This window comes from Rhinolophus ferrumequinum, chromosome 11 (genome assembly GCF_004115265.2).
Source record: "Rhinolophus ferrumequinum isolate MPI-CBG mRhiFer1 chromosome 11, mRhiFer1_v1.p, whole genome shotgun sequence".
Classification (NCBI taxonomy): Eukaryota; Metazoa; Chordata; class Mammalia; order Chiroptera; family Rhinolophidae; genus Rhinolophus; species Rhinolophus ferrumequinum.
Window position 1 is genome coordinate 48,694,612 of NC_046294.1, and position 20,741 is coordinate 48,715,352.

At 40.1% G+C, this 20,741-nt stretch overlaps 1 protein-coding gene across 5 annotated transcripts in view; it reads right to left on the reverse strand.

Annotated features, from left to right (window-relative positions):
* FAM168A (family with sequence similarity 168 member A) overlaps positions 1-20,741 on the reverse strand; it is a 149,773-nt gene that overhangs the window by 25,586 nt on the left and 103,446 nt on the right. For all 5 annotated transcript variants that reach the window (XM_033121491.1, XM_033121488.1, XM_033121490.1 and 2 more), the window contains exon 3: positions 1,159-1,239. In XM_033121491.1, coding sequence (XP_032977382.1) covers positions 1,159-1,239 — 81 coding nt within the window. The remainder of the gene's footprint in view (positions 1-1,158; positions 1,240-20,741) is intronic.

The window sequence follows — 20,741 nt, forward strand, 5'->3', positions numbered from 1 at the left end:
TCCCATGCCGCAAGCACTGCCACCACTCGTAGCCTCCGTGTCTGTCCTCACACCTCCACACCTTTGCTCAGGCTCCACTCTGCTTAGAATGCCCAGCGCTGCCTCTGTGTGCTTAAAAGAATGGTTCCCACTTCTTCCTCAAGTCTCTACTTCTGGGCCCTCTGGGAAGCCTCCCCTACACTTTCAACCTCAGGAGACTGTTGTTCATGCCTCTGCTTCCTCTCCTCTCCTATGTATTCCTTTTACAACACTCATCCCACTGCACAGCCAAGCATTTGTTTATGTGCCAGCTCCCAAATGGACTGTAAGCTACTTTAGGCAAAGATGGCATCCTCTCTTTTTTTCTATCCCAGTGTAGAGGACATTCAACCAATAAATCCTTGACGAGCATACAAAGAGGCACTTACATAAAACCTCCTACAACCCAGAGGAAGGTAGCACATGTGTCAGAGAGGTGAAGTCACGTCCAAGGCCTCACCACTAGTGAGCTGAGAAGTTGGGATTCAAACCCAGGGCTGAGCGCAGAGCCCACACTGCTTCTCCTGCCCGTGTGTGTTAAAACACCAGCTGAGTGTGGGGAGTAAGGTCAGTGAGAAGACCTCTTCATGCTCCTAGCCCAAACGAGAACAAACTTTTTCAACATTTCCAAACCTATGTCTTTCCAAGGAGTGTTGGGCCTTTATTATTTGTGAAAAACAAGTTCCTTGTGTCACGTTAAAAACCAGCTTTTTACCCTCTGGTGGCAAGTCTCTCACTTTTCTAACTCCGCAACCCAGAAAGTCTGGGTATGTGGGTGGGGTGTGTGTGTGTGGGTATGTGTGTTTCTCAGTGATACCCTCAGGGGCAACTGAGCAAAGCACAGATTTGGACATTGTTTGGGAGAGCAGAAAACGTTCTGTGAGGACGCATGTCTTAGACATTCCAGCAGAGGAGAAACGGGCCAACCTGAAGCCCAAGTAGAACGAAGATTTCACTCTTGTCCCCACGGTGAGGCTGAGCTGCCCCAGTTCCCAGAGGGAACTCCCAGGAGAATCAGATTTGGACAAGCTGAGCCCAAAGCAATTAAGGACAGGGCAAGGCCAGCAGCAGGTGGGTTTGTTTTCCCAAAGAGATCCCACTGCCCACCCCACTTACCACTACCATCTCCTTTCTCCTTACCTGGAGCGTAACTGGGGCTATTGGTGGGGTACAGGCTGGGATTGTAAGCAGGAGCCGCTGCCGGGTAGGCTGTGGGGTAACCTACAAAGACACAAGAAAGGCTCTATTGAGCTAGGCAAGAAGAAAAGCAGATTTCTGAGAAAACAGAATCCAGTTCATCCTCTTCATGGGCCATTTCAGACAGTATATGTGACCAGCTTTTATATTCTCAAGAGAAAAGCCACCAACACCACAATCCCGACACATGCAGATTTTCCTGTCCATTAAAGAAAAAAACAGTACAAGAAATATATGTCTATATGCTCACTGTAAAAATACTGAAACAATATAGAAATGTATATGGGAAAAGTGTAAGTTTACTTTTACATTCCTGCCGCAATACTCTTTTCTCTAGATGTAATAACAACTTGGCATCTATCCTTCCAGACAGTTCTCTGTGCACTTTTATATACATATATTCAGTGGTGTGCTGGTAAATATTTAACAACTGGCTCGCGGGGACTGCAGTGGAGCTCTGTTTTGTAGCACTTGCCAAGTTCCACAATGTAAATACTCCCACCATGGCCAATTTCAAGCTACCAACATTATGGAACGAGTAGTTGGGAAGAGATGCTCACAACTGTCTCTGGAGAGCCCATCAGCCAGATCTGCCCACCATGCATACTCTACATGGGTGTCTTGTGTTTCTGAAATTTTTTCCTGAGGCAAAATATATGTAACCAAATTTGTGATTTTAACCATTTTAAGTGTATGATTCAGTGGCATTAATTGCATGCACAATGTTGGCAACCATCCCCACTATCTGTAAAAGTTTTTAATCACCTCCAAACAAACTCTGTACCCATTAAGCAGTAACTCCCCATTCCGTCTCCCTGTAGCCCCTTGTTAACCTCTAATCTACTTTCTGGCTCTATGAACTTGCCTATTCTGGATACTCGATATAAGTGGAATCAAACACTATTTGTTCTTTTATGTCTGGCATCTTTCACTTAGCATAATATTTTCAAGATTCATCCATATTGTAGCCTGTATCAGACCTTTACTTCTTTTTATGGCTGAACAATATTCCATTGTATGGCTATGCCACATTTTGTTTCTCCATTCGTCCATTGGTGGACACGTGCATTGTTTCTGCCTTTTGGCTACTGTGAATAATGCTGCTATGAACATTGTGATGCAAGTACGTGAGTCCTGTTTTCAATTCCTCTGTGTTATATACCCAGGAGCAGCATTGCTGGGTCATGTGATAATTATGTGTTTTGCTTTTTGATGAACCTGTTTTCCACAGTGGCTGCACCATTTTACATTCCCACAAGCAATTCATGAAGATTCTAATTCCTCCACATCCTCACTAACACTTGTTATTTTCTGGTTTTGATTATAGACATCTTACTAGGTGTGAAGCTGTGATATCTCATTTTGGTTTTGATTTACATTTCCCTAATGCTTAACAATGGTGAGCATCTTTTAATGTGCTTATTGGCATTTGTATATCTTCTTTGGAAAAATGTCTACTCAAAATATCTGCTCATTTTTTAACTGGATTGTTTGTTTTTATTACTGAATTACAGGAGTTTTTTTAAAAAATTCTGGATGGTAAACCCTTATCAGATACATAATTTGCAAATATATTCTCCCATTGTATGGGTTGTCTTTTCACTTTCTTGACCATGCCTTTGATCATGCCAAAATTTCTTGATGCAAAATTTTAAAAATTTTAATGAAGTCCAATTTATCTATTTTTTTCTTTTGGGCTCATATTTTTTGGTGGTACATCTAAGAATTCATTGCCAATCTGAGGTCATGAAGATTTACCTTTATCTTTCCTTCTAAGAGTTTTATGGTTCTGGCTCTTATATTTAGATCATTAATCCATTTTTGTATATGGTGTGAGGTAGGGGTATATACAGTTTTATATTCTACCTTCAAAACACTTTAACATTATAAACATTTTCCCATGTAATTACACATTCTTTAAAAACATTTTTAGTATCTTTAAAATATTCCATTATGTAGCTATATCAAATCATTTAACCATTACTCCATTTTCAGATGTTGAGGTGGTTTGCAAATGTTCATTATTATAAATAAGCTATGAGAATAACCTAAGTAAATTTTGGCTGCATCTCTGATTATTTCTTTAGGAACCAGTTCTAGAAATTAGATTTCTAGGTCAAAAGACAGTGCTATTTTTTAAAGCTCATCCATTCAACAAATACTTGAGTACTTACTCCGTACCAGTCAGTAAGATCCCAGCCCTTGTGGAGCTTAGATTCTAACAGGGAGTGAGAAGGCAGTGGAAAAACAGTGAATACAAACAAACACAGTCTTAAGTGCTACAGAAAAGAGAAAAAGGGCAGGATAAAGGACAGCAGAAGTGCCACAGTGTTGGGGATGGGGAGAGCATTGCAATATTAAATCGGGTAACCAGCATAAGACACATTAAGAAGGTAAGATTTTCTCAAAGACTTGAAGGAAACAGAGTTAACCAAGCCACAACTGAAAAGAGAGCATTTCAAAGGAAACAGTTGGTGCAAAGGCCCTGAATTCACAGTGCATGGGACACGTGGGAAGAACAGCAAAGTGGTCAGTGTGGCTGAAGGAGAACAAGTGAGGGGGGCAGGCGCTTAAAGAGGAAGTCAGAGACAAAGGGCTGGTCAGTTCCCAGAGGGCCTTCCAGGCTACTGTACGGACTTTGATTTTTACTCCGAGTGAAATGAGAAGTCATCCTGGGGTGTAGAGCAGAAGAATAACATGATCTGACTTGTGTTTGAAAAGGGTCATTCTGATTGCTGTGTTGGAAACATACTGTAAGAAGGGAAGGGTAGAGAAGCTCAGAGGCTATTGTAAACTACTGTCAAAAGACGATGGGGCTCACATCAGGTCTATAGCAGCTGAGATTCTGAGAAAGTGACATGCTAAGAATATTCAAATACTGTGCCACACTGCTTTCTAGAAAGACTGTCAATTTGTACTTGCACTAGCAGTGTGTCAGTGCCGGTCTCATTGCTCCCTGTAGTTTTTTAATGCTCACTGGTATTTTGACTGACAATGAAAAGCTGACTTTAAAAGTCAAAGATTAAATCCTTAAGTCCCTAAAAGCTTCTTTGGGATTTGTAAATATTGAACTTTAATAATGTATCTTTGTTAATATGCCTTTCCCTAAATCCTTTCCAATTCCAAAGAAAATGAATCTCTCTTCCCCCTGCCCCCACCTCAATCATTTTCTGATTTCAGAACCAAGGCAGCCAACTTGTCACTTAATTAGCAATCTGGAGGTCTTCCAGTTTTCAAGAAGAAAGTCAGGGGGTTAATCTCGGAAGCAAAGTGATCCAGTCTCATGGCTGAAATCCGTATTTGTCTTCGTGTGAAGAAACTGTGCAGCCAAGGGTAAGCTGTTACGTCACCTGTTACGTCACTTCAGATGCCTTTTACTTTCGGGGCAATTACAAGATCTTCCTTCAATGTTTCTAAGTAGAATTATTTTTAGTCACTTGATTTTGGCAGATATCACAGAATGCCAACATTAAAGGGAGTTTATTTGGTCCAGTCCTCTGCTAAGGAACAGGACTGAAGGTTTAACCACACCTGAGAAGGCAGGTTGTCTTCGGGGGTTTGATCTTATAATTTTTCTCTTCTCACGACCATGTCTACCTTTATGGTGGCTGACCCTACCTTACCTTTTAGCTTCATCCGTCCGGTAACTATGCCCGAGTTTAATATTGCTAGACCAGACTACTCTCCTGAACTCCTGACTCATATATTATAAGGTTGGTGCAAACGTAATTGTGGTTTTTGCAATTATTTTTCACCTTTGAAACCGCAAATACGTTTGTACCAACCTAATAGTATCTACCTGCCAACTCAGCATCTGCACTTGGATGTTTCCTAGACATCAAGGCTATAGGCAGAGAGGTGACGAGTGTGGTCTCTGGAGCTAGGCTTAGGTTTCAACGTCAGCAACACTGGTAATTATTTGTGTGATCTTGGGTCACTTACTTAACCTTCTTGTGCCTTCTACAGTTTTCCCATCTGTAGAAAGGGACTAAGATCACTTACCTAATAGGTTACTAGAAGTATTCAATTAGTTAAGATTTCAAAGCACTAGGAGCCAGGCACACAGTTAAGCCTTCAAAAAGTTAGCTATTAGTATTTCAAACTTACAAGATTCAAAAATAAAATTTTACTTCCTATCTCCCCACTCCTTTCCTACTTGTTTTGCAGATTTCTCTTCACCAGTGACAACTCCTTCTTCCAGCTCCTCGGGCCAGAAACCTTGGGATCATCCTTGACTCTCTGCTTTCTCTCCTACCCACATCTCATCCATCAGCTAATCCTTTCGGTTCCACCTTCAGAACATATTCAGACTCTGACCAAATGTCATGGCCTATACACTTTCTATCCTACTCCACGTCACCATTCTCTCTCACCTAGATTATTGCAATAGCTTCATAACTGCTCTCCCTCCTTCTACCTTTGACTCCACGCAGTCTGTTTCCCACCGCAGCCAGAGCAATCCTGTGAAAACATCAAGTCCAGTGATGACACTGCTCTCGTTAAGCCCCACAGTAGCTTCCTGTGACAATCACAGTGAAATCCTTTTAATGACCCACGTGGGCCTCAGCTACTTCTCTAGCCTCGCCTACTATTTGCCCCCATGCTCATCGACTCCAGACACCATGGCGTCTGTGCTGTTCTTCAAATGTGTCAAGCACTTTCCTGTCTCAAACCTTTACCCTTTCTGTTCCCTTTGCCTGGAACTTTGTTCAAAGGTCCCCTTACATTCTTTCTAAAATAGCACTCAACTTTCGTTCCTCTCTATGTTCCTTAATCTGCTTTTTCTTCACAGCACTTAAAGCGACATACTCTGTTTCCTTACTTATGGGGGACTACCTCCCACCACTGGAATACTATAAGCTTCAGGTTATAATATGGAGCACGTGCTCGTGTGTGGCTATTCCCTGCCGGAGGTCTCCTCCCAGCACAGTCCAGAGATCTCCAAAAGGCTCTGCCTCCCCACCCCCAAGCCAGCAGGGTGCCTTCCAAGTGATGTCCCCCAAGGCTGCCTGGACCTGCTGAGGCTCACTGAGGGTAAAGACACTGAGTTCAAATAATTCACCACGTACACCAGGTCTGACAATGAAGTTCAGGAACTTGTTGCAACGATGTTGCTAACCTGTTTTTGATATCAGAGGGATTATTCATTATGAATTTATACCAACTGGACAAACAATTATCAAGTTTACTATTTGGAAGTGCTGAAAAGGCCGTGTGAAAAAGTTACACAAAAATGACCTGAACTTTTTGCCAACAATTCCTGGCTCTTGCATCACGACAATGCACCAGCTCACACGGCACTGTCTGTGAGGGAGTTTTTAGCCAGTAAACAAGTAACTGTATTGGAACATCCTCCCAACTCACCTGATCTGGCCCCCAGTGACTTCTTTCTTTACCCGAAGAAAAAGGAAACATTGAAAGGAAGACATTTTGATGACATTCAGGACATCAAGGGTAATATGATGACAGTTTTGATGGCCATTCCACAAAAATAGTTCCAAAATTGCTTTGAAAGGTAGACTAGGCACTGGCGTTGGTGATAGCTTCCCAAAGGGAGTACTTCAAAGGTGACCGTAGTGATATTCAGCAATGAGGTGTGTAGCACTTCTTCTAGGATGAGTTCACGAACTTAATTGTCCAACCTCGTATTTCACCCACTGCTCATACAAAAGATATTTTCACATCTCTCAAAACAACTATTTCACTTCAGACTCAAAACAACTAATGTTATTTCCCCCATTTTATAGATAAGGAAACAGAGGCTAGGGAGGTGAAGTGACTTTTTGGCTAAGATTATTCAGCAAGTCATTGGTGGAACTGGAAAGGAAATCCTGAAAGCAATGCCTTTTCCAGACCTACCAAATACTGTAACTATGACGTGGTCCTTGGAAACATGTCTGCCCCTTCTGTATTTATCTTCTTTGAAGGTCAAGAGTAAAGACACAAGTGAGATTTTCTCCTTTGTATCCCAAAGGCTGTAGTAGTGATTGGGTTTCCTGGGATTCTGATGTGTACATTTTAATTACTTTATAGATGTCAGTACAATCTAATCCCTTTTTCTTGTTGTCACTAGGATTAGGACGGAAGAAATGGAAAACTATTTTTTGATTAATATGGAAATTAGAAATTACTTTCAAGAGAAATCAGAGGACTTTTTCTGAAACGACTTGATCTTTAGAAAGTAAAAATAGCAGAGTATCAAAAGGCTAGTGGAAGACTAGCTCCTTGGCACAGGAAGACGAAGATTACTCCTTTGTGAGCAGGAGACACATGCAGAAAAGACATTTTAGGTCTGAAGATTAAAAAGAAAACTGCCCTCCGCCCCCACCTCAAGGCCAGGGCGACCAAAAACCAAACAAGCAAAAAAACTTTAATTCTCTCAAAATAAAAAAAAAAAATAAAAAGAGGGCAAGAGGAAGAAAATAATTTTGAATCTGTGTGCTCTGAGCACTGAGCCAGGCATTTCTTTATCTGGTTTAATCTTCATCCTAACTCTATGAGATACACTATCAGTCCCATTTTGGAGAGGATATTGAAGCTGAGACTTATATTACACGGCTAGTAAACAGAGGAGGGGGCTGAACCCAGGTCTGCTGAGTGAGAGGCAAAGTTCCTTCCTACAAAGTTCCCTACCGCTCTTCAAAACATTAGTCTACTCAGCATACACCTTATTTGGCTGCCATTTTCTTTGCCGAGATTCTTTTTATTTGCCGAGATTATTTCACCTTCAAAACCTGGGAAAACAGGAAATTACTCTAGAGAATCAATTCGGTCAAAGATGGTTCAGTTAAAAAAAAAAAAAAGCTATTCTGTTCCCAGTCCGTGTCCTAATATAAGTCATGATCATGATCATGTTACTGAAAAGCATTACTCAGGCAACGAATTACAGAGTTAGAAGACATATTCGAGGTGACTGAGTCCAATTTGCCATTTGGCTCAGAAATCCTCTTTATAATGGCCCACCCGGCTGGCCACTCCGTCTCTGCCAGCACAGCCTTCTAATGACGGTCTGCTAAGAACCTCTTCAGGCAGTCACAGCTCCTGTTTGAGAGCTCTGGGTGTCAAGAAATTCTTCATTCTGAGCTGAAAAGGTACCTTGTAAGGAGTCCAACTCTGGACACCTTCCCAACCACTGATGCTAGGTCTACTCTCACAGATCACGTCTGTTCCCTCTGCTCCAGGACAACTCTCCAGAGATACGAAGGTATCAGTTATTGTTCCTGAATTTTCTCTTGTCCAAATTCAACAGACCCAATTCCTTAAACCCTTCTCCATCCTGACTGCCTGCCACCTTTGGCCAGCCTTCAATTTACAAATTCCCTTCTCTTAAAACAATTCCACTTTCTTCCTGCATTGTTCATTCTTCTGCTGATGGTTTTATCCCCGATTTTTTTAAAAAAATTGAATTGACATACGACTGTGGTAAGAGGTGGGTGGTCAGTGAAGGCCTAAAGTGGCTTAGTCCAGATTTCTTCATCATTAGCTGATCAACATAGTCAGCATGTAGCAAATGCTTACTCTGTGCCAAGCATGGTGCTGGGGTCTTTACACAGGAGCTTACAGTCTCGTGGGGAGATAATATAGGTTATTTATACTAATCTACACGGAACGTATATATCATCAAATAATATTGGGGTGTTAGCGGAATGCTGAGGAGGAAGTGAGGGACAGGCCTGGGAGAGTTGAGAATGGCTTCTCAGAAGAAGAAACATTTCAGTCTTCCTTGAACAACGAGGGGCAGGAGTTTGCTAGAGGTGTGTGGGGGTGGGGACAAAGAAATATGTATTCATTTCATGCATGAAAGCATGAAAATGTATATGCCATATTAGGGAAATGACAAATAATTCAGTATGGTCGGAGTTTACAGTGTGTGTGTGTGTGGGGGGGAAGTGGCAGGAAATGAAGATAAATAAGCACACTGATGATAGTTTGTGAAGAGATCTGAATGCCAGGCTAAGGGATGGAATTCATCAATAATAGGAATCCACTGGAGGATTTTAAACTGGGAAGTTTCAGATGTGTGTTTTACAAAATCTACTCCAGTGGCAGAGTAGAAAAGGTTCAGAGTGGGAGAGATTAGGGAAGAGGGGCCAGATAGGAAGTTATTGCGATAGGCCAAAGGCAAAGCTAAAACAGTAACAATGGGATAAAGGGCCAGGGGGGCAGGGGGACTACAAACATGTTTAGGAGACAGAGCCTATAAAACTTCATCCTGATAGCAAAGTCTCACTTTTATTATTGTGAGCTGAAAGGCAACAAAGTAAGATGGAAACATTCTAATTGCAAGGTTGGTAGACTTTTTTCTTCCTTTTTTCTTTAACAGGCAGAAGGAAAGTAAATAAATTAAACTCTTGAATCGGTTCGTTCCAGAAAACCGCCTGGCTCTGCATTCCTCTTACTGGCTGGGAGGCCTGGCTGCTGAGCGTGCTGCACTGGCGAGAATGTAGGTCAGCCGAGGCAGGCAGTGCTGCAGAACTGGCTCCGACCTGCCCACTGGACCGGAATCTGATGGAGCCTGTCCGTTGGCTTCAAGGCCCAGCCACCCAGGCTCCCACTAGTCAGCTCCAGGGAATTGTGAGGGTGTAAGTGAGGCACTGCTCTTCTCAGGGGGAGGCAACTCCCCCTGAGGTAACAAGAAAAGGAGGAATATCCAGTAATCAATTATGCGCCAAGATGTGTTGCATCCTCGGGGAGAATTTACCCATCCAGATAAAAGGCCAGCAATCTCTGGGTCATTCATCTTGAGCCCTAGAATGAAGGCTGCTAAAACCAGAGCAGGCTTCACTTGATATGTCTTTAGTGTAAAAACAATATCATCCACAAAGAAAAAAATAGGAAAATAGGCTATGTTAAAGCTAATAATAAAATCGCTCGTAGGTAAGCACATAAGGCCAAGTGTGTTGCTGTTCCTCAGGGGAAAAAATTCTTTTACAAATCTAAAAATATCTCCCAAGTTCCCTATCTGCCAGTAGGGGAGAAATTTTAATGGAAAGCAGATGGCCTATTCTTTCTGTTTCAATTGCCACTCCAGGAGTATGCTGCTTTTTTTTTCTCCCTGCACATATGAAGCAGATGGGAGATACTCAGAACTTTACAGATTGTTTGGGGAATGATTCCTAACCTCCCTGCATCCATCTTCTAAAAAAGAGATAAAAGAGCAAGATGAAATTTTGCTGATTAATGATTTGGTCCATGAACCCCTTTCCCTCCCAGGTCAATTCACTCTTTTATTCTAGTATTCTGTTTAAAGAGATCTGGTAAAGAGAAGAATCTCATTCACATTCAATAAAATATATTGAGAAACTTGGTTTACTATGTGAAGGAAAAAAACTAGATCCCCACCTCACATTTCTCCAATTCCAGAAAGACTTAATAATTTTTAAGAACACAAAACTTTAAAAATTATTAGAAAAAAATATAGAAGAATATCAGTTTGATTTTGGGATTAGAAAGTATTTCTTAGACGAGACCAAAAGGAAAAACCACAAAAGGTTGATTAACTCATGAAAATTTAAATCTATATGACAAGATGCTATAAACAAAGTTAAAAAAACAAGTACAGACTGAGAAAAGATATTTGTAACACATTTAACAAAGGACTAATATCCAGAATAAAAAACTGGCATTAATAAGAAAATGAAAATAAACCAATAGAATCTAATCCTGCAATTCACAAAACAAACCACTCAAATGACTAAGGAGGGGAGGAAAGGAAAAGATGTTTAACCACACTAGTAATCAGCAAAATGCAAGTAAATGGAATAAAATATCATTTCATACCTATCAGACTGACAATAATTCTAAAGTCTGACAATATTAAGTGTTGGGAAAGATCTGAAACAATGGGAATTGAAGCATTTTGAGGGCCAATTTTGCAATACCAAATAAAGACATACAACCCTGCAATTCTGTTTCTAGATATATGTATGCCTGGGAAATTGGAATTTGAGTTGGGCCTTGTGGGATGGGCAAGATTCTGTCAGGCGAAGATAAAAGGATTGGCATTCCCAAATAAAAAGAACAGGATAAGCAAGGTCACAGAGATAGGAAAAGTACTTGAGGAACCACCAGGCTGTTTTCCAAAGTGTATACACCAGGAATATATGAATCTCAATTGCTCCACAAACTTGCCAGCACTTGTTATTATCTGACTTTTTGATGATAGCTATTTTGGGGTGCAAAGTGGTATCTCGTTTTTTCATTTTGTTTTGTTTTTAAGGAGGGCTCAGCTCACAGTGGCCCACACGGGGATCAAACCGGCAACCCTGGTGCCATCAGCACTACATACGCTCCAGCCAAGAGAGCCAACCGGCCACCCCTCTCATTGTGGTTTTGATTTGCATTTCCTGATGACTAATTAGGATGAACAACTTTTCATATGTTTATTAGCCGTTTGTATATCATCTTTGGAGAATTGTCTATTCAGATTCTTTGCATATTTCTTAATTGATTTATTTGTCTTTCTATTATTGGGTTGTAAAAGTTCTTGATACAGCCTAGTTACAAGTCCTTTATCAGACGATGGTTTACAAATATTTGATTCCCTTCTGTGGGTTGTCTTTTTTGCTTTCTTGATGGTGTCCTTGAAGCACAAAAATTTTTAATTTTGATTAAGTTCAATTTATCAATTTTTTCATTTGGCTGCTTGTATTATTGGTGTCATATCTAAAAAACCTTTGCCAAATCTAAGGTCACAAAGATTTACCTCCAGGTTTTCTTATAAGAGTTTTTCGAGTTTTAGCTCTTACGTTTAGGTCTCTGATCCATTTTGAGTTAATTTTTACATATGATATTTGGGGAAGGGGCCCTATTTCATTCTTTCATACATGGACAATCAGTTGTCCCAGCACCATTTGTTAATGGTTAAAGCACCATTATTCTTTCTTTCCCCATTGAATTGTTTTTGGTATCATTGCTGAAAATCACTGACTGTAAATACAAGGGTTTATTTATGGATACTTAATCCTATTCCATGGATCCAGGTCTATCCTTAAGTCAGAACCACACTATCTCGAATAGTGTAGCTTTTAATAAACTTTGAAATTGGGAAGTTCTCTAACTTTCTTCTTTATCAAGATTGTTTTAGCTAATATGGGCCCTTTGAATTTCCATGTGAATTTTAGGAACAGCTTGTCAAAATCTGCAAACAAGCCAGCTGGAATATGGATTGAGATTGTGCTGAATCTGTAGATCAATTTGGGAAGTATTAATGTCTTAAAAATGTTAAGTCTTTCAATTTATGAATACTAGATGTTTTTCCAATTTAGACTTTTAATTTTTTTCTACAATATATTGTAGTTTGCAGAGTATATGTTTTGTACCTTGTTAAATTCATTCTTACGTATTTTATGTTGTTGTTTTTATTTTTATTGGGAAATACTGGGGAACAGTGTGTTTTTCCAGGACCCATCAGCTCCAGGTCAAGTCGTTCTCAATCTAGTTGTGGAGGGTGCAGCTCACCGGCCCGTGTGGGAATTGAACTGGCGACCTTGGTGTTATGAGCACTGTGCTCTAATCAACTGAGCCAATTGGCCACCCGCGTATTTTATGCTACGTATTTTATGCCACCCACGTTTTGATGCTACTGTAAATGGAAGTGTTTTCTTTATTTCTTTATTTTTTTTATTGAGGAAGGGGAACAGGACTTTACTGGGGAACAGTGTGTACTTCCAGGACTTTTTTCCAAGTCAAGTTGTTGTCCTTTCAATCTTAGTTGTGGAGGGTGCCATTCAGCTTCAAGATGTTATCCTTTCCATCTTAGTTGTGGAGGGCGCAGCTCAGCTCCAGGTCCAGTTGCCGTTATTAGTTGCAGGGAGCACTGCCCACCATCCCTTGCGGGACTCGATGAATTGAACTGGCAACCTTGTGGTTGAGAGCCCGCGCTCCAACCAATTGAGCCATCCAGGAGGCAGCTCAGCTCAAGGTGCCGTGTTCAATCTTAGTTGCAGGGGGCGCTGCCCACCATCCCTTGTGGGACTCGAGGAGTTGAACTGGCAACCTTGTGGTTGAGAGCCCACTGGCCCATGTGGGAATCAAACTGGCAGCCTTCGGAGTTAGGAGCATGGAGCTCTAACCGCCTGAGCCACAGGGCGGGCCCCAGAAGTGTTTTCTTAATTTCATTTTTGGATTATTACAACTGTGTAAAAATACAATTGATTTTTGTATATTGATTTTGTATCCTGCAACCTTGCTGAATTCATTTATTAGTTCTAACATTTTTTTTTCTGTGTGGATTCCTCAGAATTTCCTATATAAAAGACCATGTCATCTGCAAATACAGGTAATTTTACTTCTTCCTTTCTAATCTGGATGACTTTTTATTTCACTTTCTTGCCCAAATGCTCTGGCTAGAACCTCCAGTCCAGTGTTCAATAGAAATGGTGAAACTACAGACAGACTTGCCTTATTCCCAATGTTAGGGGGAAAGCATTCAGATTTTTTCTATTAAGTATGATGATAGCCATGAGTTTCTCATAAATGTCCTTCATCAGGTTGAGGAAGTTCCCTTCTAGTCCTAGTTTGCTAGACTTTTTTGTTTGTTTAAATCACAAAAGGGTATTGGAGTTTGCCAAGTGGTTTTTCTGTCTTTTGAGATGAGTATGTGGGTTTTTTTCCTTTAATAGGGTATATTGCATAGATTGATTTTCCTATGTTGGATGGATCTGATACCCCTGGGATACATCCCACTTGGCCATAGTGTATAATATAATCCTTTCTATAAATTGTTGGATTCATTTTGCTAGTATTTTGTTGAAGATTTTTGCACTTATATTTAAATGGGATACAGGTCTGTAGTTTTCTTTTCTGGTGTTGTTTTTATCTGCTTTTGGTATGGGGGCAATTTCAGCCTTATAGAATTGGTTACACAGTGTTCTCCTGCTTTTATTTTTTGGAAGAGTTTGTGGAGGGCTAGTGTTAATTCTTATTTAAATGTTTCTTAGAACTTACCAATAAAGCTGTAAAGTTGTCTGGTCCTGGGCTTTTCTTTGTGGGAAGTTTTTTTTCCCTTCCTAATTATATATGTTTTAGGTCTACTCAAACTTCTATTTCCTCATAAATCAGTGTTGGTAGTTTGTGTCTTTCTAGTAAATTTGTCCATTTCACCTACATATCTTATTGTCATTCAATTGTTCATAGTATTCCCTTATAATCCTTTTTATTTCTGTCAAATCACTAGTAATGTCTCCTGTATCATTCCTGAATTTAGTAATTTTAGTCTGTCCTCTTTTGTTCTTGATCAGTCTAGATCAAAATTTGTCCATTTTGTTGATCTTGTCAAACAACCAAGCTTTGATTTACTGATTTTCTCTCATTTTTTCTGTTTTTTAATTTCATTGATTTCGCTCTAATCTTTATTTCCTTTCATTTACTTGCTTTAGGTTTAGTTTGCTCTTTTTCTCCCCCCAGTGTGTTAAGGTGAAAGGTTAGGTTCTTGAGTAAAAATCATTCTTTGTTTTTAACGTAGGTATTTCCAACTATAAATTTCCTTCTAAGTACTACTTTAGCTAGGTACTACTTTAGATACATCCCATAAGTTTTCGTAGGTTGTGTTTCATTCATCTCCAAGCATTTTCTAATTTATTTTGTGATTTCTTCTTTGACCAACTGGTTATTTAGGAGTATGTAATTTAATTTTCACATAACTGAGTTTCTTAAATTTCTTTGTTATTGATTTCTAATTTCATTTTATTGTGGTTGGAGAGCATACTTTGAGTTCAATTCTTTACATGTATTGAGAGGCGTTTTATGGCCCCAGCACATAATCTATTCTAGAGAATGTTTCATATCACTTGAAAGAATTATATTGTTGGTATATCCTGTAGATAGATCTGTTAGGTGTAGCTGGTGGACAATGCTGTTCATGTCATCCATTTCTCTGTTGATCGGCTGCCAAGTTTTCTATCCACTGTTGAAAATGAGGTACAGAAGTCGCCAACTATTATTGCTGAATTGTCTCTTTTGCCCTTAATTTCTGTCAGTTTTTGTTTCATGTATTTTGGGGTTTTGCTGTTAGGTGCATGTATGTTTATAATTGTTGTATCTTCATGATGGATTGGCCCTTTTATCATTATAAAATGTTTTAAAGTCTATTCTATCTAATATTAGTACAGCCACTCTAGCTTTCTTATGGTTGCTGTTCACATGATCTTTTTCCATCTTTTTACCTTCAACCTTTTTGTATCTTTGAATGTAAAGTGGATCTCCCATAAACAGTACACAATTGGATCTTGTTTTTGTTTTTTTAAATCAATATCTGCTCTTTGATTTGATACATAGCAGATTTAATGAAGGCACTGGAACAGTAGGATAGGACATGTTGAAAGTGAGTAAATTTTTTCTTTAATTTTAATTTTTTTTCAATTACAGTTGACATTCAATATTATATTAGTTTCAGGTATACAGTATAGTGGTTATATATTTACAGAACTTATGGAGTGATCCCCCACCCAGTAAGTGTAGTACCCACCTGGCACCATACACAGTTATTACAATATTATTGACTATAATCGCTCTGCGGTACTTTATATCCCCGTGACTATTCTGTAACTGCCAATTTGTAGTTTTTAATCCCTTCACCTTTTCGACCCAGCCCCTCAACCCCCTCCCAGAAAGTGATTAAATGTTGATAATAAAGAAAAGGAACATGACAGCTTGAGGAGATAGAAGGATCCAGAGGATTTTTTGGGGGGTGGGAGGGATGGGATGGGTAGGGAATGGAGGCAAGACATTTCCCCCCTTAAGAACGAAGGAAATTAGAGGCATAGATCTAAATGTATCTTTGTTTATGCTCAGGTTGTTAACACTCACTTTTACACTCATTTTATTATCATGAAGCCTGCATCCTTACAGCCTTTCTTAGCCAGCCCTTTCCCAGTGCTGAAATTAGTTGTGGGCTGGAAGGCCAGAAATCTTTTTAGAATTGTGTATGTTAAATGTTACTACCTGAGTGACTGCCTTCAAAAGAGAGCTATGTACACAGGTAGTGGTCAATTAAATTAATTACTTACCTGAACTCTTAATGTGTTCTAGGTGCTATAATAAACGCAAAGTGAAAGGACAATCCTGTCCTCTACGAATTCACCATGTCATGGGAGAGACAAGCAAGCACAGAAGTAACTGGTAGGAGGCATCCTGGGGTAAAGGTCACAGAAGGAGCTACAAAGTGTTGTGGGAGGACAGGGAAGAAAGTCAAAATGAATTTTAGCACTTAAGCTGGTTCCCTCTCCCACCAATCTGGTCTGGCTTCTGGATTGCAGAGGCTGCTGCCACTCCAAGTTAGCTACAAGATCTTCAGTAGAGAGTTGTCTGTGCACAGGCCATGTACCTTCCCCTACTGTTAATTCAAACAAGTCACACTGCTGTGGACATTGAGAGCAGGTGTCAAGCTGAGACAAACTGTTACAGACACATTCGGAGCTTTATTTACAGGCAGACCTAGATTCAAATCCCAGCTCTTACTTATTAGCTCTATACCTTTGGGCAAATCACTTGGGCAAAGATGAGTCTCAGTTTTGATACTTTAAAAATGAGACACAATCATTAACTTACTTGTTCAGAAAACATTTTTTGAGTATCTGCTCTATGCCAGGACCAGTGTCTCTTTTCACTTCTGCATCTGTATGTGGGCTGGCCAGGAGGGTAAGCAGGGCAGTTCTGAACTTCCTTGGTAGAGACCCATCGGAACATTCCTCCTAAGAGTCACGAGGAGTTTCCTGTTCGGGCCATCGTGTAGGAGCCCTCCTAATCCAGTGGGAAGAACAGGGGCTCCGAAGGCAGGCAAATGTGGGTTCAAAAGTCAGCTATGCCACTTATCAGACATGAAATCTGAGGCAAGTCCCTTTACCTGAGCCTCAAGAACACAGGGATATCCTATACTGTAGGCTAGAAAATTAAGAGGTAGCATGCAAAATACACACTAGCATAAATACTTGGCACATAGTAGTGAGTACTTCAATAAATCCACTCCTACCCCTTTCGTTTCAAGTTCCTTTTGGGAAATGACTGAGCTTGCCCATGGATTTTAAGGCATTTAATGAAAAGCTTCGACATCCTCAATCATATCCCTCACCTCCTACCTTGTGTTCTCCCTTCCATGGCATGGCCCCAGGTAATTAGGTCGACTGCTGTTTGGCCAAGCACAAGTTGGAGAAAAGCAAGCTACTAGTCAGCGTGGCGTTTTGTGGAAACACTGAATCGATCACTATGCTTTGAACGCACGTTAATTTTTAGTGTACTTTTGTGCGTGTAGGTATAGTTACAATCTTTTGTGCATTTTAAAACATTTTGTCTCTAAAAAATTTGTAAATAAAAGTGTCCTCACATTTTTGCCTTTTTATGTTTCATTCATTTCAGTCTATTATTTTTGCTTTGTGTCACTGGTTAACAGTGAAAGTTAAAGCAGCCAACGGGGCATTATCTGAAACAAATCTAAATGACCCAACAACCGATAATTCCTTACGTTAATTAAGGTATTACAGGACAGTACATAGCATATAATCTCATTTTTGTTGAAAAATAATGTGTATGTATGTTCATTTCAAAAGAGCTAGAAAAAAACGATATACCAATGTGTTAACAGTGATTATCTCTGGCTCAGAAGAAATTACGGATGTTTTTCTTATTCAGTATTTTCTGATTTTTCTAAAATGAACATACATTGTTTTGAAAATGAAGAAAAACAACAAAAGAAACCATAAAATGATCATATTATTGACACTTAAGTAAGTTCAATTAATCTTCTATTGTTAGACATTTCACCTGTTCCAAATAACTGCTCCTCATCCTTCAGGCGGAACCAGGACTAGAATCCAGATACCCAGATTCTCTAGTTATATGTAAAAATGTCCTAGAAACTTTTTGGGCTCTAAAAATTTAAAGGGACGACATTAGAGACTTGTCAGCCCATTGGTGAGGTCCTAAAGGAAGTAGGTGGGAAATAGGTATGATACACACACCACGAGTGGGTTTTCAAGTAAACTGAAATAGGGAACATGTCTTTGGTCAAAGATTCCCAAAGTGCTTCCATTTCAACACATTTTCTATTCAAAGATGCCGCTATGTATGTATACATGCCACTATGTATACTATGTGACCTGGGCAAGACCCTGAAAATCCTTATCAAATTCTGAGTCTGTTCCTGTGTCTACAAAAGAGTATAAATGAACATCTCCCATATTTTTACAGGTGAGAAAACTGAGGCTCTAAAGGTTAAATAATTTGTACACAGTTATGCACAAGTGACAGTTAAGATTGAAATCAGATCAATCTTAGAAGGAAGAGTAAGGGTAGGGGAATGGTGGCTCTGAGTTATTTTATTTTTTCCTCTTAACACTAAGGAGGCATCAGTAGATCTTTGCACAACGCAAATGATACTGTACACTCTACTGTGCTGGATTGAATTAGAAGGTGTATTGAATTACAATTAACTCATAACCTCGTCTTAACAGCTGAGTAATTGGATCAAGCTAATCTGAATTTTATTGCTTGCTTTATTATGGCCTATAATCAGTTGAAATTACAGTGGGAAGTTCAACAGTCTTACACAAAGGCAACATGCTGAGGAGAAAGAGTATCTCCTAACCCTGAGTAGCTGGATGATCCCAGGCAAGTCACTTAACTATTCTACCTCAGTTTCCAAATCTATAAAATGGGAATAGCATTATCTTGCCCTGTAATTATCAGGGTATATTAAGTTAGAAATCCCAGGACTAGGAAAAAGGGGGATTCCCCAAGTTATGAGAAAAATACCTGAGAAACACACGCTGGCCTCGGTACTCCCAAGAACTCAATAAAAGGCATAATAACCATGCAACCGATCACATCAGCCAGAAGAAGCCTGGGATAAATCCAGATTATTCCTTCTCCCTCACTCCCCAAATCCAACATCAAGTCCTAACTTATTCATTCATATTCCACAAATACTCAATGTCTACTGTATGCCAGACACTGCTCTGTCTAAAAATGTCTCAAACATGTCCTCTCCATCCCCTCCATTCTGTCCAGTCTCCTTCCACCCCTAAATACCACCCCTAGTTCTGGTCTCTTGACAGAATTATTTTAAGAGCTTCCTAACTTATCTTCTAACCTCCATTTTCTCTCTCTCCAATACAACCTGCTCACACATCCAGAGAGATCTTTCAAAAATGCCAATCTATCCACCATGCCTAAAACTCTCTGGTGGCCAAAGATAAAATTCCAAACAAGTATCCAAACGATAATGGTTATTTCGAAGGACAAGTTTCCACATTTCTTAGCATGGCATAAGGACCACACAAGGCTGGACCCTATCCACCTAGGTATTTCCGTTCTTGCCATTCCTGGCCTTACATTGTATACTTCACAAACACAAAATGCACAGCTGTTCTAGAATACTCCATTCGACTGTCTGTTTCCATGTCACTGTTAAGCTGTCCTCAGTCCTTGGATTGTCCTTGCCTTGCCCTTCACTTCATGTCCTTCTCCCAAAACCCCTCCCTGACCTTTCTGTCTCCAGGCTAGATTAAGGGTCCCTTCCGGCTACTCCCATAACTAGCTTTTCTTACACAGTTCTTATCAAATTATATTGCCCTTTTCCTCAAATATTCATCCCCCAATTTGGTGGCTCTTGAATCAGCCCAGCGATGACCCCCTAAGTGTGGTACTCTTTGCCCTTCCGCGTCCAGACAGGGCCTTCTGCTTGCGTTCTCACTGTCCAATCCATTCTTTCCAGTCTCCTTCCATCCCTACTTACTAAGCCTGTGGCTGGTGCTATGGGTCTCACCAAGACAGACTCACTCACCAGCTCACCAATACTTCTCTGCTGACTCAACTCCCAGCGCAGAAAAAAGAGCATAGACTTTAGATTCACATAGAGGTTCTAATCCCAGTTTTGCCATTTCAAAGTCTGTGAATTCAGGCAAGTTATTGCTTCCACTCACTGAACTTCAACTTCCTCTGATATAAAATGGGATAATAATTACTTGGCTGAGAGTTGAGATGACAATAATGCTAGTAATAAAAACAATATTGTTACTTATTATATATTAAGTATCATGCTAAGCATGTTATACTGATCTCATTTAATCCTCACAATCCCTTCATGAGGTAGGTTCTATTATTTTTTTTTTATTTTATAGATGAGGAAACCACTTAGAGAATTAATTTACTTGCCCAAGCCATCGTGGTAGACCATGGCGGGCTGACCCAGTGCTCATTCCCAACCTCTTCCGCCCTTCGACACTACGGAGGCTGGAAAAGCTACCTGCTCTCCCAGCCTTCCTAGCCCTTAGCACTGAGTAGCCAGGTAGCCCGGTTCTGACCAATGAGATATATAGAAACGTCTCCTGGGGAATTTGGGGAATTTTACTTTCCTAGTAAAATGACAAACATCACTGATGGTCCTCTCTACCCCCCTTTTCCTGCCTCAGTCACAGACATGATGCCAACACCTGTAGCAGCCACCTTAGATCAAGAGTCAGAGGACACCGATCTTGAAATCACTGACATAATAAAATCAATGCCTGCCACTGACCCCCCTGAATTTTTAT